The sequence below is a fragment of the Girardinichthys multiradiatus genome, chromosome 12, assembly GCF_021462225.1.
Source record: "Girardinichthys multiradiatus isolate DD_20200921_A chromosome 12, DD_fGirMul_XY1, whole genome shotgun sequence".
Taxonomy (NCBI): domain Eukaryota; kingdom Metazoa; phylum Chordata; class Actinopteri; order Cyprinodontiformes; family Goodeidae; genus Girardinichthys; species Girardinichthys multiradiatus.
The window spans coordinates 53,500,158-53,515,481 of NC_061805.1; the positions used below are offsets into that span (position 1 = coordinate 53,500,158).

Below are 15,324 nucleotides of genomic sequence, written 5' to 3' on the forward strand. Positions count from 1 at the left end.
ATTTCAGGTCTTTTATTGTCTTAATACGGATGATTGTGGCATACAGCTCATGGAAACCCAAAATTCCTATCTCACAAAATTAGCATATTTCATCCGACCAATAAAAGAAAAGTGTTTTTAATACAAAAAACGTCAACCTTCAAATAATCATGTACAGTTATGCACTCAATACTTGGTCGGGAATCCTTTTGCAGAAATGACTGCTTCAATGCGGCGTGGCATGGAGGCAATCAGCCTGTGGCACTGCTGAGGTCTTATGGAGGCCCAGGATGCTTCGATAGCGGCCTTTAGCTCATCCAGAGTGTTGGGTCTTGAGTCTCTCAACGTTCTCTTCACAATATCCCACAGATTCTCTATGGGGTTCAGGTCAGGAGAGTTGGCAGGCCAATTGAGCACAGTGATACCATGGTCAGTAAACCATTTACCAGTGGTTTTGGCACTGTGAGCAGGTGCCAGGTCATGCTGAAAAATGAAATCTTCATCTCCATAAAGCTTTTCAGCAGATGGAAGCATGAAGTGCTCCAAAATCTCCTGATAGCTAGCTGCATTGACCCTGCCCTTGATAAAACACAGTGGACCAACACCAGCAGCTGACACGGCACCCCAGACCATCACTGACTGTGGGTACTTGACACTGGACTTCTGGCATTTTGGCATTTCCTTCTCCCCAGTCTTCCTCCAGACTCTGGCACCTTGATTTCCGAATGACATGCAGAATTTGCTTTCATTCGAAAAAAGTACTTTGGACCACTGAGCAACAGTCCAGTGCTGCTTCTCTGTAGCCCAGGTCTGGGGAATGCGGCACCTGTAGCCCATTTCCTGCACACGCCTGTGCACGGTGGCTCTGGATGTTTCTACTCCAGACTCAGTCCACTGCTTCCGCAGGTCCCCCAAGGTCTGGAATCGGCCCTTCTCCACAATCTTCCTCAGGGTCCGGTCACCTCTTCTCGTTGTGCAGCGTTTTCTGCCACACTTTTTCCTTCCCACAGACTTCCCACTGAGGTGCCTTGATACAGCACTCTGGGAACAGCCTATTCATTCAGAAATTTCTTTCTGTGTCTTACCCTCTTGCTTGAGGGTACCAATAGTGGCCTTCTGGACAGCAGTCAGGTCGGCAGTCTTACCCATGATTGGGGTTTTGAGTGATGAACCAGGCTGGGAGTTTTAAAGGCCTCAGGAATCTTTTGCAGGTGTTTAGAGTTAACTCGTTGATTCAGATGATTAGGTTCATAGCTCGTTTAGAGGCCCTTTTAATGATATGCTAATTTTGTGAGATAGGAATTTTGGGTTTTCATGAGCTGTATGCCAAAATCATCTGTATTAAGACAATAAAAGACCTGAAATATTTCAGTTAGCGTGCAATGAATCTAAAATATATGAATGTTAAATTTTCATCATGACATTATGGAAAATAATTAACTTTATCACAATATGCTAATTTTTTGAGAAGGACCTGTCTCTTTTTAATTTTCATCAGAACTCTTGCTGCAGCATTTTGAATCAGCTGAAGGCTTTTAACTCCATTTTGTGGACATCCTGATAGTAAAGAATTACAATAGTCCAGCCTTGAAGTAACAAATGCATGGACTAGTTTTTCAGCGTCACTCCTGGACAGGATATTTCTAATTTTGGCAATGTTCCGGAGGTGAAAGAAGGAGATCCTAGAAACCTGTTTAATATGGGATTTAAATGACATGTCCTAGTCAAAGTTAACACCAAGGTTTTTTACTTTATTATCAGAGGTCAATTTAATGCCATCCAGGTTAAGTGATTAACTAAGCAGTTTCTTTTTTAAAGACTCCGGTCTAAAGACGACAACTTCTGTCTTGTCTGAATTTAGAAGCAAAAAATTTAAAGTCATCCAAGTTTTTAAATCTATGATAAAGAATCCTTCAAAAACATCTGGGATCCAGATGGTGCATCACCACCAAGATCTAATGAGCTGCTCCTTGTCCTAATCTGTTCACAACTTTTTTAGATATTTTGCAAACAAAAACATAACCTGATTGGCAGAGGTAAAACCTCTAAAAACTACTTCCTATAGATTTGTGTGCATCAGAGTGAATTCTCTCTGACTATAGATCCATGTGTATCTATCTCTGGTCATAGATCCTTCTATATGTGATCTCTGATTAGAGATCCATGTATAAAAGATCCTACCCTTTCTGGTCATAGATCAGTGTATGACAGATCTTGTGGCTCTGTGTGGTTGTGTTTCAGCGTATTCAGGACATGGAGGAGCGGCGGATCGAACGAATCGCTGAAGCGATGCGTTTATCGGCGGAATCGGAGAGAAAAGTTCTTCCTGTGGCGAGTCGCTGCCTGGACGTCATGATGGATGCTGCTGAAAGCATCCAGCCCAGGAAGGTGAGTCTGATGTTGGCTCCAGGCTGGATGAAACTTCCTGTATTCCTGTCTATGTTCATCTCATTCATTGTGTTTGGATTTGCTGTTTATATATTTTGATATGATTTGCTTCTTTCATAATCATTGTTTAATTTTTTCATCTGACTGTTTTGTGCATCTTTACACCTGTTGGATTTAAAACGTGCTAAACTGTCAGCAGTCTTGGTTCTAACAGAATTTATTCTGTGATTACAGCAGATCCTGCAGGAGGTGCTCTGAGCAACTGTTTGTTCAGTGAAACAATTTTCACTTTTAGATTTTCACTGTTAATAAACCTGAGTTTCATACAGTGGATACTGGGAACCCTGACAGATTCTGCTCCGGTTCAGAAACCTTTTCAGGATCACTGTGTTGTTGTTCCTGATTCGGATTTTGTCTTTTGGATGCTGCAGTCTTTTCCCCTGGCTCCATTTGGCCCGGTTCCGCTCCACTCAACCCGCTTTGCGAGCGTTTCCATTACTCTTTTTTCCATACTGGTACCTAGTGTTTTGGTCCCTGCTCTTGAGCAGGTCCAATCGGGACTGAGTCGGGACCACATGTGACGTGAACAGACTGCTGTTCACTGATTGGCTGTGGGACCAGGAAGAATGAGAAGGTTTCCAAGAGGCAGAGCAGGGAGAAACTTCAATAATGTTCAGGACCAAGCGGGTCAAACCCAAATATATTTTAATTATTTTTTAAATCATAAACCAGCCTGAAGGCTGAAAGAAAAGGGACACATCAGCTTTCTGAATGACACGCAGGTAGGGGGCGCTGTAGTTAATAACATCCTAACCTGATCACATAAAATCAGCTGTTCAGACACAGACATTTCCCCCAAAACACACAAACAATACCACCAGGAAAACGCTCAGGCAACAGTCCAGATAGAAAACACAAAGTGTCTCTGAAATAAATCCTCCTTCCAGGTTTGAAAGTCACAAACACTCAAAAATAAATCCTGATAAATAATGGTGGGCCAAAAACAGTCTTGGTCTAAACCAAAGAAAATAAATAAGGAAACATCTTAGCAGATTGGTGTTTCTGTTTGCTGGTGGTTTCCTTCTCCAGGTCTGGTGCTTACTCCAGTCAGTGAGGCTGCATCGCTCCTGGTGAGGATGAATTACAGAGACGTCCTCTTTGTTCTGGTTATTGCCATGGCTGAGACAAGAACTTCCTCATAAAGCCAAAATGTTAACTTCTTCAGGCGAACCTTTGGAGCTTTAGCATCCAGACAGCAGCGTCTCTTCTTTCTGCTTCTGCAAACGGGGCATAAGATTCAGGAAAATATTTTATTGGACCTGAAAGATTTCAGCCCCTCCTCCGGGAGGCTGTTTAGAGCTACAGCTGAGTGTGCCTCTCTGTCCTGCTTCGTGCATCATCACTGTATGTGTGCTTATGCGTGTGTGTGCAGGACACCGGTCATGTGGTGGAGGTTTATAAATCCGGCTTCGACCCTCCAGGCGATGTTGAGTTTGAAGATTACAGTGCCACCATGAGGCGGAGCATCTCTGAATCCAGTTATCTTGACAACCGGGCTGAGGGGCGGAGACACACTAGGAAGCTGTGGCCATTCTTACGGAAAAATAAGGTGAACTCACCCCACAACAAATTGGAGTCACCTGGTCGGCTCACCTAGGGCCTCTTGTACAAGACTTGTGTGGATTTCCTACAAAAACATGGCATGCATTTAAATCAGTAAAACTAGGCTCAAAAACATCCAGATGCATGAAACTGTGCGTATGCATAAATTAAAGCATGTTTCCTTTGTAAATTCTAATCAGCATTGAACTGAGCACACCTGTGCAGATAGATGTACATTCCTGCGCAAGTTCGGCACGGTAAAAATTCACATCTACATGTATGAAGAAGAGGAACTTCATCAGAATGTAACTGAGAGAAGGTCCAAAACCACAGAGGTAGCAAATAGTTTTATGTGCAAAGTCAGACCTCCATCAATGATGTGCACCACTCACATGCATCCTACATTCTAACAGTACACGAATGCAGAAGTGCACCAAGGAAATAATGATCCTGCAGCATACCTACTGTGAACACAGACACTGAGAGGCTTAGTGACACACTTTGAAACTGGATTTTAACCAGCAAGAAACAGGAAGCATTTAGTTAGTAAACTTTACTTTAGGCGTTTCCTTTTCAGGTCCAATTTATAGAAATTTGATAAACGTGGCTGACATACGGCTAATTTTATCCCACTCACTGGCCGTGGTTCGGCTCAGGTTCAACTGGCACATGGCTGATCAGTAAAACCCCAGTGTGCTCAACAGCTGAATGGGTACAAGACGAAGAGCTATGGCATGCTCCAAGACCTGCTGCAGCCTGTGCACACTTCCACCCGACCCCTTAAGGCTTCTCTTGAGCCAGTCTTCATCTTTGGGCCATAAAATCCTTGCTCTCTGACAAGCTTCCAGGCCTTTTTGTGCAGTTCTAGTTTGCTTTAAAAAAGATAATAAGTTTCCAAGAGTACCCTCTAGGTGTCGCCAACGACCCCATAACTGAAAAACGTGCTTATGCCTTGACTCTGCCATTGGTCGGCTTACATTTCCACACTCAGTTCATTATTGATGCATCTTAACTTTTGCATGGAACAAGGCATAAATCACAATATTCTGGGTTATTTTTGTACACGTAGCCCCTGGTGAAGTCACCTGCCTGAAATGAAGCCCGTTTGTCTCTCTGCAGCTGCTCCATCTCCTCTCATCCCCAAGGCAGCCCCCACCTCCACCTCCAACCTCACCTTCACCTGGAGAAGTGGTTAACAGCTCACAGTCCCCGCCCACAGGCTCCAGAGAACCAATCACACAGCGGCTTAGTGATCTCATGAGCTCTGGGTCCAGAACCAGGAAGCATTGTCTCCGAAGTCTAAAGAGAGGGGTATGTATACACATACCCACTAACCTCAACACAACAGTGGAGCTAATGGCTGAAGAAGCTAACAAAATGCTAGTCAAGTGTCCTGTTTCTCTGCTGCTACGTAAATACATTTATATTGTGTCATTCCATCAGTATGTGAAAAGACCAATATTTAGCAACATACTTAATGCATTTCACGGCCAGTACTGCCCACTGCTGGCCATGATGTCATTTCCTTACCTCTGCTGTACAGCGAACAACTAAAACCAAATACTCCACAGTAACATAGCGCCCCACAGTGTTCAGGTGATGCCATCACCCACCTCCAGGGTTCCCTGGGGTGCAGTGACTGAGACATTGTTGGTAGAGATTTGAACTGGTTCAGTCATCACTAACTATATGCAACTACGAATCATCCCAAAATAAAACGCTCAGAACCTTCAGAGAGGAAAAACTGGCTATGCTGAAATTCGCAAAACAGCAATATAAAAGAAACAATGTAATAGGAGCAAAACTGAAATGCTAAACAACCAGGAACATGAATTCTTTCTTTAACACGAACATCAAACTAGCATTTCAAAAGATGCAACATGTGCATCAGAAAACAATCTGCCAGCACTATTAGTTGGAACTCAATATATTTGTCGCTTGTTTTGACAATAAGAACTTTCAGCTAAATATGAAAATGTCTGACAGCCCTCAGTCTTCTTGAGACTTATGACCTGACCTCCTTCACTGTGGAAGCTCTGGGGTGCCAACTCAGTGGATGTAAGCTGGGCAAGGCCTCTGATCCCCATGGCTTCTTAGCCAAGGTCGTGAAGATTTGTGTACAAGAATTGTTACCCAATCTCCCCCTCCAGGAAGCCTACCTTACTTCTACCAAACCTTCCATCTTGAAACTAACCATTATCGACCTTTTTACCAGCATACCTACATTAAGACGCCCATACTGCCAGAGCCAGACTCCCCTGGGCCATTCAACCATAATGCTATCCATCCGCTCCCCATCTATAAATCAGCCTTTAAGCAAACAAACCTAAAGTTTAATCTGTTAAAGTGTGGTCAGCTGATAAAATTGAGGAGCTGAAAGGGTGCTTTCTTAGCATGGACTTGAACATTTTCTTCTTGGGTACAGATGTTAACATTGCTGCAGAATCAGTCACATCTTTTTGCAGTGATGAAATTATTCTAAGAAAGAACATTAAGGGCCTGTTTTACTTAAGGTTTGCTTGAGTAAAACATGTGCAAACCTGATAGCATTCACAAAGCTGGTCTACTAACCAGGTGCAACGAGGATTAGGTCTGTCACATGAGCAAATTAGCAGACGCAATCCATTTAGCGTGTTTGCTTCAAAGAATATGCAGAACATATGCTGATCATCAGAATGTGCAAAATATTGGGAGGAGGATATGCAAATGTTATTTCTTACCACCCACAACGGGATTTATCAAACCTGAGGCGGGTGCAAACTGGCAGCAAGAATGTCTGTGGTCATTGTGGCGAGAAGGAGGCATAGAAACAGACGGCAGAGAGAGAGATCGTTCTGTGTCAGAAATAAAATTAGTAGAGATATAATTCATCTAGCAAGGCCACATTGAAGCTGCAGCATTATAAATCCAGCGCATCGTCACTTTATGGGATGACTCTGTGGTCTGGATGCATTAGAGAAGTGCTTTTATACAACCCAAGCATGTCTGGACCAGGACTGCAGACAATCTTAATGCAAATAAACCAAAACCAAAAACTACATGACTGAACCTAAATACTGTAGGATGTTTATGAACAAACAAATCTGAAAACCTGCAGCCACCAGAGACCAGAAAAAGGGACCTTAAAGGGAAAACTAATAAAAACTTGGCGCTCCTGAAAGTGTGCTCTGCTATCTCCTACTCCTGCCAGGTTTCATATTTTAACTTTAGCTTTTATTATTTTCATCTTTTACTCTGTTTTTAAAAAAATGCATTATATTTCTTCATCATCTTATTATTATTATTACCTCCAACTCCACTGCTTTGAACTTCATGCTTGTTATCCGGCATCTCGCTCCTGAACTCTCCATAATGGCAGCCAGTAGCATGTAAAATTCTCATTTAAATAGGGCAGCCTTCACCGCTTTTGCAGCTGTTATCATTGGCGCAAGCAGTCTTAGTAGATCACCTGCAACATGCCAACTAACTGCACGTGCAATTGTTGTTTTTTGAATTTTTGAATTTAACGCCTCTGTTGTGGATAGGCGTAGCGTGGGATCACGTGGTGCTATTAGTGATTGTAAATCACCTGCTGCAGCTTGGGTGATTTTTAGTGAGTGGGTGATGGGGGAGGTCTAACTTTTTTGCTGATCTCCTTAAGCTAATACGTTTTTTGTCCTTAATCAACGTTTAATCCTACGGATTCATTTTTATGCTGCTTTGGATACTGTTCTACCTTGGATATTGACAATGTCGACAAAATAAAATCATCTTAACTGCATCTTGGATTGCGTTTTGATAAGCTGGCGCGTCAACAAGGATTCTCCTATTCAGCTGCTGAGCGACTTTGTTTGACAGTCGCTAACATTTGTCAGCAAGAAAGTAAATGTGCTTAAAACTGGATCTGCAGTGTAAAGCTCAGCTTCATGGAAATCCAATGGTATGGAATCCTATTTTAAAACAAAAGGAAATACTGTTGAAACTCTTAATGCTAATACTTTTGTCCCACAGACAAAGAGAAATATAGTTAATGAAAAGGCAGAGCTTCAAATAAAAACAGTGCAACAGAAGGTGACAAAGGAAAGGTTTGCACCTCCTCTTCTTGGACTTTCTCCTGTAAGCAGAACAATATCAAATATGCCTCTGCAACATGCTGCTCAATCAACAACCAACGAAAATCTGTTATCCATTATGGAGAAACAAAATGAATTAACTTGCATGTTGGTTCATCAACAAAGTTTCTCTTCGCTACCCAAAAGAGAAATTCAACCTTTTGATGGCGATCCGCTTCATTTTCTGGCCTTTATGCGCTCATTTCAACAGGCCATTGAATCAAAGACTGGTGATCCTGATGATTGCCTGCCTTACCTTGTACAGTACACCAGGGGGCAGCCCAATGAACTTGTCAAAAGCTGTCAATATATGCCTGATGGTGGTGGATATGCGAAAGCAAAGACTATGCTGAATGAGCATTTTGGAAATGGACATGTTATTGCATCTGCTTACCTGAATAAAGTTTATTCATGGCCATTGATTAAATCAGAAGATGGAAAAGCCCTTCAGGCATACTGTTTGTTTTACGTGGGTGTTTTCTTTATTGAGCGTCAAGTCAAAATTACTACAGATCCTGTCTTTGGAAACCTAAGTGATGTTCCATTAATAAATTCATCAGCCAGGAGCATAGATGGAGGGAAACGTTTTTCTCGCCCAAGAACCACAGGAAATAGCTTTGGCATCACTACCTCTGCTGTTGAGAGAAATAATCCGTCAGAGGCTCAAGACCATCAGACTAATGTGAAGATTTGTTTGCTTTGCAAGGGTGGACACAAACTGGAGTTATGCTCTTTGCTTGAAAAGAAACCTCATAATGAGAAGATTTCATTTCTTAGGAGAAATGGAATCTGTTTTGGTTGCTTGTGTACAGGGCATATCAGCAAAGAATACAGAAAACGCCTTTCATGTAAAATCTGTGGTTTCAGACATGCAAGCATACTCCATATTCACAACAAGAAGAAGAATGAAGTTCAACTTGATGCTGAAGCAGTGAACTCTCCTGACACAGTTCAGACTAGTGGTCTTACTGGGGCCAGTGCACAGGACTGCAAGCTTGCCATTGTGCCAGTTAAGGTGAAAGCAAAGAAAGGTCAACGGACACTGGAAACATATCCCTTTTTGGATCAAGGGAGTTCAGCATCCTTTTGTACAATGGTTCTTTTGGATAAGCTGAATCTCACTGGGAGAAAAACAAAGATTCTCTTGCACACCATGGGACAAGAGAAAGTTGTGGACAGCTTCATTGTATAAGAATGCCTGATAACCGCGCAATTACTGAACAACGTGCTTTAAGTTTAAAGAAAAGGTTTATCAGAGATAAAGACTTCCACAAAGACTACATTGCCTTCATGAAAGATCTTCTATCCAAAGGTTATGCAAAAAGAGTGCCAACCATAGATTTGGAGTGCAGTGATGGAAAGGTTTGGTATATCCCTCACCATGGGGTGTACCGTCCTATCAAGGGAAAGTTTCGGGTCGTCTTCGACTGTGCTGCGTCATTCCAGGGCATTTCTCTCAATGCACAGCTCCTGAGTGGTCCTGATTTAACAAATAGCCTGGTTGGCGTGTTGACTAGGTTCAGAAAAGAGCCTGTTGTTTTGATGTCTGACATTGAAGCCATGTTCCATCAGGTGCATGTGCCAGAGGAAGATGCTGACCTATTGAGGTTCTTCTGGTGGCCTGGTGGTGACTTCATTCAGGGCATGCAGGAGTACCGCATGGGCGTTCATTTATTTGGAGCAACATCATCTCCGAGTTGTGCTAACTATGCCCTGCGGAAATGTGCAGAAGACAACAAAGCAGATTTCAGCCAGCAAGTGATTGATACCATTCTATATGGTTTCTATGTGGATGATTGTCTTGTCTCAATAGGCACTGAAGAGGAAGCCATATCTCTTTACTCAGACCTCAGACTCATCTGCGCCAAAGGCGGCTTCCACTTAACGAAGTGGATAAGCAATAGCCGCAGTGTCTTGGCAGTAATACCTGAGGAGGAAAGAGCTAAAGAGGTCAAAACGCTAGATCTGGATCGTGACATCTTGCCTGTTGAACGAGCATTGGGAGTATGGTGGTGTCTACAGTCAGTTGCGTTTAAGTTCTGCATATCCATCCCAAACAGACCATTGACCCGAAGAGGGATCCTTTCCACTGTTAGCACCTTCTATGACCCCTTGGGATTCTTAGCTCCTGTCATTTTCGTAGCTAAAAGAATCCTTCAAGACCTGTGTCACAAGGGAATAGGATGGGATGATGCTATTCCATCAGCAGTTGCTCAAGAGTGGAAACGTTGGATGGAAGAATTGCAGCTGTTGGACAACATCAGCATCAAAAGATGTTTGAAATCTACTGATTTTGGGAAAACAATCACCGCTCAGTTGCACCATTTTGCAGATGCGAGTGAGAAAGGGTATGGCGCTGTTACCTACCTGCTGCTGCAGAACAGTCTCTCCCAAATGCACAGTTCCTTCATAATGGGGAAGTCCAGGGTGGCACCTTTAAAACCAGTCACAATTCCCTGTATGGAATTGATGGCGGCTGTGTTGGCAGTTCACATGAACATACTGTGGAGAAGAGAACTAAGGCTACCGCTCCTAGATTCAGTGTTTTGGACAGACAGTACTTCTGTATTGAAATACCTCAATAACAAGACTTCCAGGTTCTGTGTTTTTGTGGCAAATCGAGTGTCAGAGATTCTCAGGGCTTCTGGGGTCTCCCAGTGGAGATATGTGAACACAACTAATAACCCAGCAGACATTGCCTCCAGGGGTATGAAGGTAGAGCCATTTCTACATGACACTACATGGTTATGTGGTCCTGCATTTCTTACACAGCCAGAGACAGATTGGCCTGTAAACCCCGAGAACTTACAAGAACTTCCACATGATGATCCTGAAGTCAAAGTGTCTGCTTCTGTTGGTGTTTCCCCCGTACAAGATGACGATCATCCTTTGGCTCTTTTGATTCATCGTGCTTCATCCTGGACTCGTCTTGTGAGGGTGATGGGTTGGATTTTGAGATTCAAAACACTGCTCTTGCATTACAAAAGAAACAAGACACATTTCCAGTCTGCATCTGAAACAACCCAGTCTGAAGGTGCTCATCATAGGGTTGAGCTGCGTACTGGCTGTCTTTCATTGGGAGAGATTGAGGATGCTGAGATGCAGGTAATCAAGTTCTGTCAGAAGAAAAGATATTCTGAGGAAATCTCCTGTCTCCAAAAAGGAAAGAACGTCAAACGAAGCAGTCACATATACAGGTTGCATCCTGTTCTGGTGGATGATATGCTGCGTGTTGGAGGACGTCTCAGCAGGGCTGTCATGTCTGAAGATTCTAAACATCCTATCATTGTAGCTAAAGATCTTCACATTGCTTATCTTATTCTCTGATACATCCATAAAGAGGTGGGTCATGGTGGTAGGAACCACATACTCTCAAAGCTCCATCAGAAATATTGGATTCCTGGTGGTGGTGCATTGATTAGAAAGATCATGTCAAGGTGTGTGATCTGCAGACGGTTGCAAGGAGATGCAGGCCAGCAACAAATGGCTGACCTACCTGAAAGCAGAGTAACCCCTGAGAAACCTCCTTTTAGTTTTGTTGGAATGGACTATTTTGGTCCGTTTGAAGTGAAGCGTGGGAGAAGTCTTGTGAAGAAATGTGGAGTTATCTTCACATGTTTGGCGATCAGAGCAGTACATATTGAGGTTGCCTCATCTCTTGATACAGACTCTTTCATTAATGCCTTACGACGTTTCATTGTAAGGAGAGGCCAAGTACAAGAGCTGCAGTCCGATAATGGTACCAACTTTGTGGGCGCAGAGCGCGAACTGAGACGAGCTATCAAGGATTGGAATCAGGAAAAGATCTCTGATGCGCTGTCACTGAAGGGAGTGAAGTGGATCTTCAATCCTCCAGCTGGGTTGCACCATGGTGGAGCATGGGAGAGATTGATTCGTTCCATCAGAAAGGTTCTTACTTCCGTCCTGCAGACACAGCATTTGGACGAGGAAGGACTTCAAACTGCTCTCTGTGAAGTGGAGTCAATCCTCAACAGTAGACCTATTACATTGGAATCCGCCGATCCAAATGATCTGGAAGCTTCAACACCGAACCATCTTCTCTTACTCAAGTCTAACCCAAGCTTACCACCAGGTTTATTTCAGAAAGATGATGTTTATGCATGGAAATGATGGAGACAAGTCCAATACATATCTGATCTGTTTTGGAAGAGATGGATTAAAGAATATCTGCCTCAACTTCAACAGCGCCACAAGTGGATGAAGATTAGACGCAACTTTGTTCCTGGAGATGTGGTTCTTATAATGGATTACTCTGCACCTCGTGGTTCCTGGATCATTGGCAGAATCACAGAAACTGTGCCAGATAAGAATGGACTTGTATGTCAGGTCTGGATTAAGACCCCAACCAGCCACTTATGCAGACCCATCACAAAGATATGCCTTCTTCAGGAGACTTCCTGTGACCAATGAAGACAACACATTTGACTCAACTTTTGACATGACCTTTTGACTTGACTTTACCACAACTAGATGTACATCGCAGACTGACTATATTTAGGCTAAGTGCTGGTAACCTCTGGCCTATGACTGACTGACTATGGATGGACTATTTTGGAAAAAAGGGAGATAAGGACTGTTTGACTTTTTGAAAATGACCTTCATGGACTATTTGAATATGTTGTCTCAATGTGTGTTTCAGTGTAGTGTATATCTTGTATATATCTGGTGTTGTATGAGTAATTATTACTGTGTAATGATGTAATAATTAGGTGCCGGAATGTCGTGGATAGGCGTAGCGGGGGATCACGTGGTGCTATCAGTGATTGTAGATCACTTGTTGCGGCTTGGGTGATTTTAGTGAGTGGGTGATGGGGGAGGTCTACCTTTTTTGCTGACTGCCTTAAGCTAATACGTTTTTTGTCCTTAATTACCGTTTAATCCTACGAATCCATTTTTATGCTGCTTTGGATACTGTTCTACCTTGGATATTGATAATGTCAACAAAATAAAATCATCTTAACTGCATCTTGGACTGCGTTTTGATAAGCTGGCGCGTCAACAAGGATTCCCCTATTCAGCTGCTCAGCGACTTTGTTTGACAGTCGCTAACAGCCTCTTATTTTGGGATCTTAGTAACTCATGCCCTAAGAAAATACCCAAACAACAAGCCGTACATCACACAGGAAATACAGTAACGCATCTACAGGTACTTTCAAAATATTAGCATATTGTGATAAAGTTCATTATTTTCCATAATGTCATGATGAAAATTTAACATTCATATATTTTAGATTCATTGCACACTAACTGAAATATTTCAGGTCTTTTATTGCCTTAATACGGATGATTTTGGCATACAGCTCATGAAAACCCAAAATTCCTATCTCACAAAATTAGCATATCATTAAAAGGGTCTCTAAACGAGCTATGAACCTAATCATCTGAATCAACGAGTTAACTCTAAACACCTGCAAAAGATTCCTGAGGCCTTTAAAACTCCCAGCCTGGTTCATCACTCAAAACCCCAATCATGGGTAAGACTGCCGACCTGACTGCTGTCCAGAAGGCCACTATTGACACCCTCAAGCAAGAGGGTAAGACACAGAAAGAAATTTCTGAACAAATAGGCTGTTCCCAGAGTGCTGTATCAAGGCACCTCAGTGGGAAGTCTGTGGGAAGGAAAAAGTGTGGCAGAAAACGCTGCACAACGAGAAGAGGTGACCGGACCCTGAGGAAGATTGTAGAGAAGGGCCGATTCCAGACCTTGGGGGACCTGCGGAAGCAGTGGACTGAGTCTGGAGTAGAAACATCCAGAGCCACCGTGCACAGGCGTGTGCAGGAAATGGGCTACAGGTGCCGCATTCCCCAGGTCAAGCCACTTTTGAACCAGAAACAGCGGCAGAAGCGCCTGACCTGGGCTACAGAGAAGCAGCACTGGACTGTTGCTCAGTGGTCCAAAGTACTTTTTTCGGATGAAAGCAAATTCTGCATGTCATTCGGAAATCAAGGTGCCAGAGTCTGGAGGAAGACTGGGGAGAAGGAAATGCCAAAATGCCAGAAGTCCAGTGTCAAGTACCCACAGTCAGTGATGGTCTGGGGTGCCGTGTCAGCTGCTGGTGTTGGTCCACTGTGTTTTATCAAGGGCAGGGTCAATGCAGCTAGCTATCAGGAGATTTTGGAGCACTTCATGCTTCCATCTGCTGAAAAGCTTTATGGAGATGAAGATTTCATTTTTCAGCATGACCTGGCACCTGCTCACAGTGCCAAAACCACTGCTAAATGGTTTACTGACCATGGTATCACTGTGCTCAATTGGCCTGCCAACTCTCCTGACCTGAACCCCATAGAGAATCTGTGGGATATTGTGAAGAGAACGTTGAGAGACTCAAGACCCAACACTCTGGATGAGCTAAAGGCCGCTATCGAAGCATCCTGGGCCTCCATAAGACCTCAGCAGTGCCACAGGCTGATTGCCTCCATGCCACGCCGCATTGAAGCAGTCATTTCTGCAAAAGGATTCCTGACCAAGTATTGAGTGCATAACTGTACATGATTATTTGAAGGTTGACGTTTTTGTATTAAAAACACTTTTCTTTTATTGGTCGGATGAAATATGCTAATTTTGTGAGATAGGAATTTTGGGTTTTCATGAGCTGTATGCCAAAATCATCCGTATTAAGACAATAAAAGACCTGAAATATTTCAGTTAGTGTGCAATGAATCTAAAATATATGAATGTTAAATTTTCATCATGACATTATGGAAAATAATGAACTTTATCACAATAAATGCTAATATTTTGAGAAGGACCTATATAGGAGGAGTTGGGCCTTCAAATCAGGGGACACTGCAGGAGTCGAGGTTAGACAAAATAATCTCCACCAGCTGCTGACAGCAGCTCAGCTGCACCACAGAAAACGAGTCAAACTGGATCTGTCCAAATCTAACACTAGGAGGCTGTGGGATTCTATCTGTACCATGACCAACGTGGACTCAAATTAGATTTTTATGATCATGTTGAAAAGGATATTCAGAGAAAATGCAGTCAAATTTTAGAGGATTGTAATATTAATAATTGTAATATAGTTCACTTGAAGTCTATCAGTTATCTGTCAAATTAAAGGACTTCAACTCGCATCACATCTACGGATGTTACTTGATCAAACATCAGACAATCACATTTACTGTACTGTTCTATGTGCTTCTGTTTAACATGCTATAAATTCACAAAGGTGACCAAGACTACTGCAACTATAGGCTTCCACAAACCTTAGTGAACTTATAGGAAGGCTGTCACATGCAT

The 15,324-nt window shown here is 42.9% G+C and overlaps 1 protein-coding gene across 4 annotated transcripts in view; it reads left to right on the plus strand.

Moving 5' to 3' along the window:
• LOC124878144 (formin-binding protein 1-like) overlaps nt 1-15,324 on the plus strand; it is a 70,915-nt gene that overhangs the window by 26,554 nt on the left and 29,037 nt on the right. For all 4 annotated transcript variants that reach the window (XM_047381967.1, XM_047381968.1, XM_047381969.1 and 1 more), the window contains exons 9-11: nt 2,221-2,367; nt 3,800-3,976; nt 5,089-5,280. In XM_047381967.1, the coding sequence (XP_047237923.1) occupies nt 2,221-2,367; nt 3,800-3,976; nt 5,089-5,280 (516 nt within the window). The remainder of the gene's footprint in view (nt 1-2,220; nt 2,368-3,799; nt 3,977-5,088; nt 5,281-15,324) is intronic.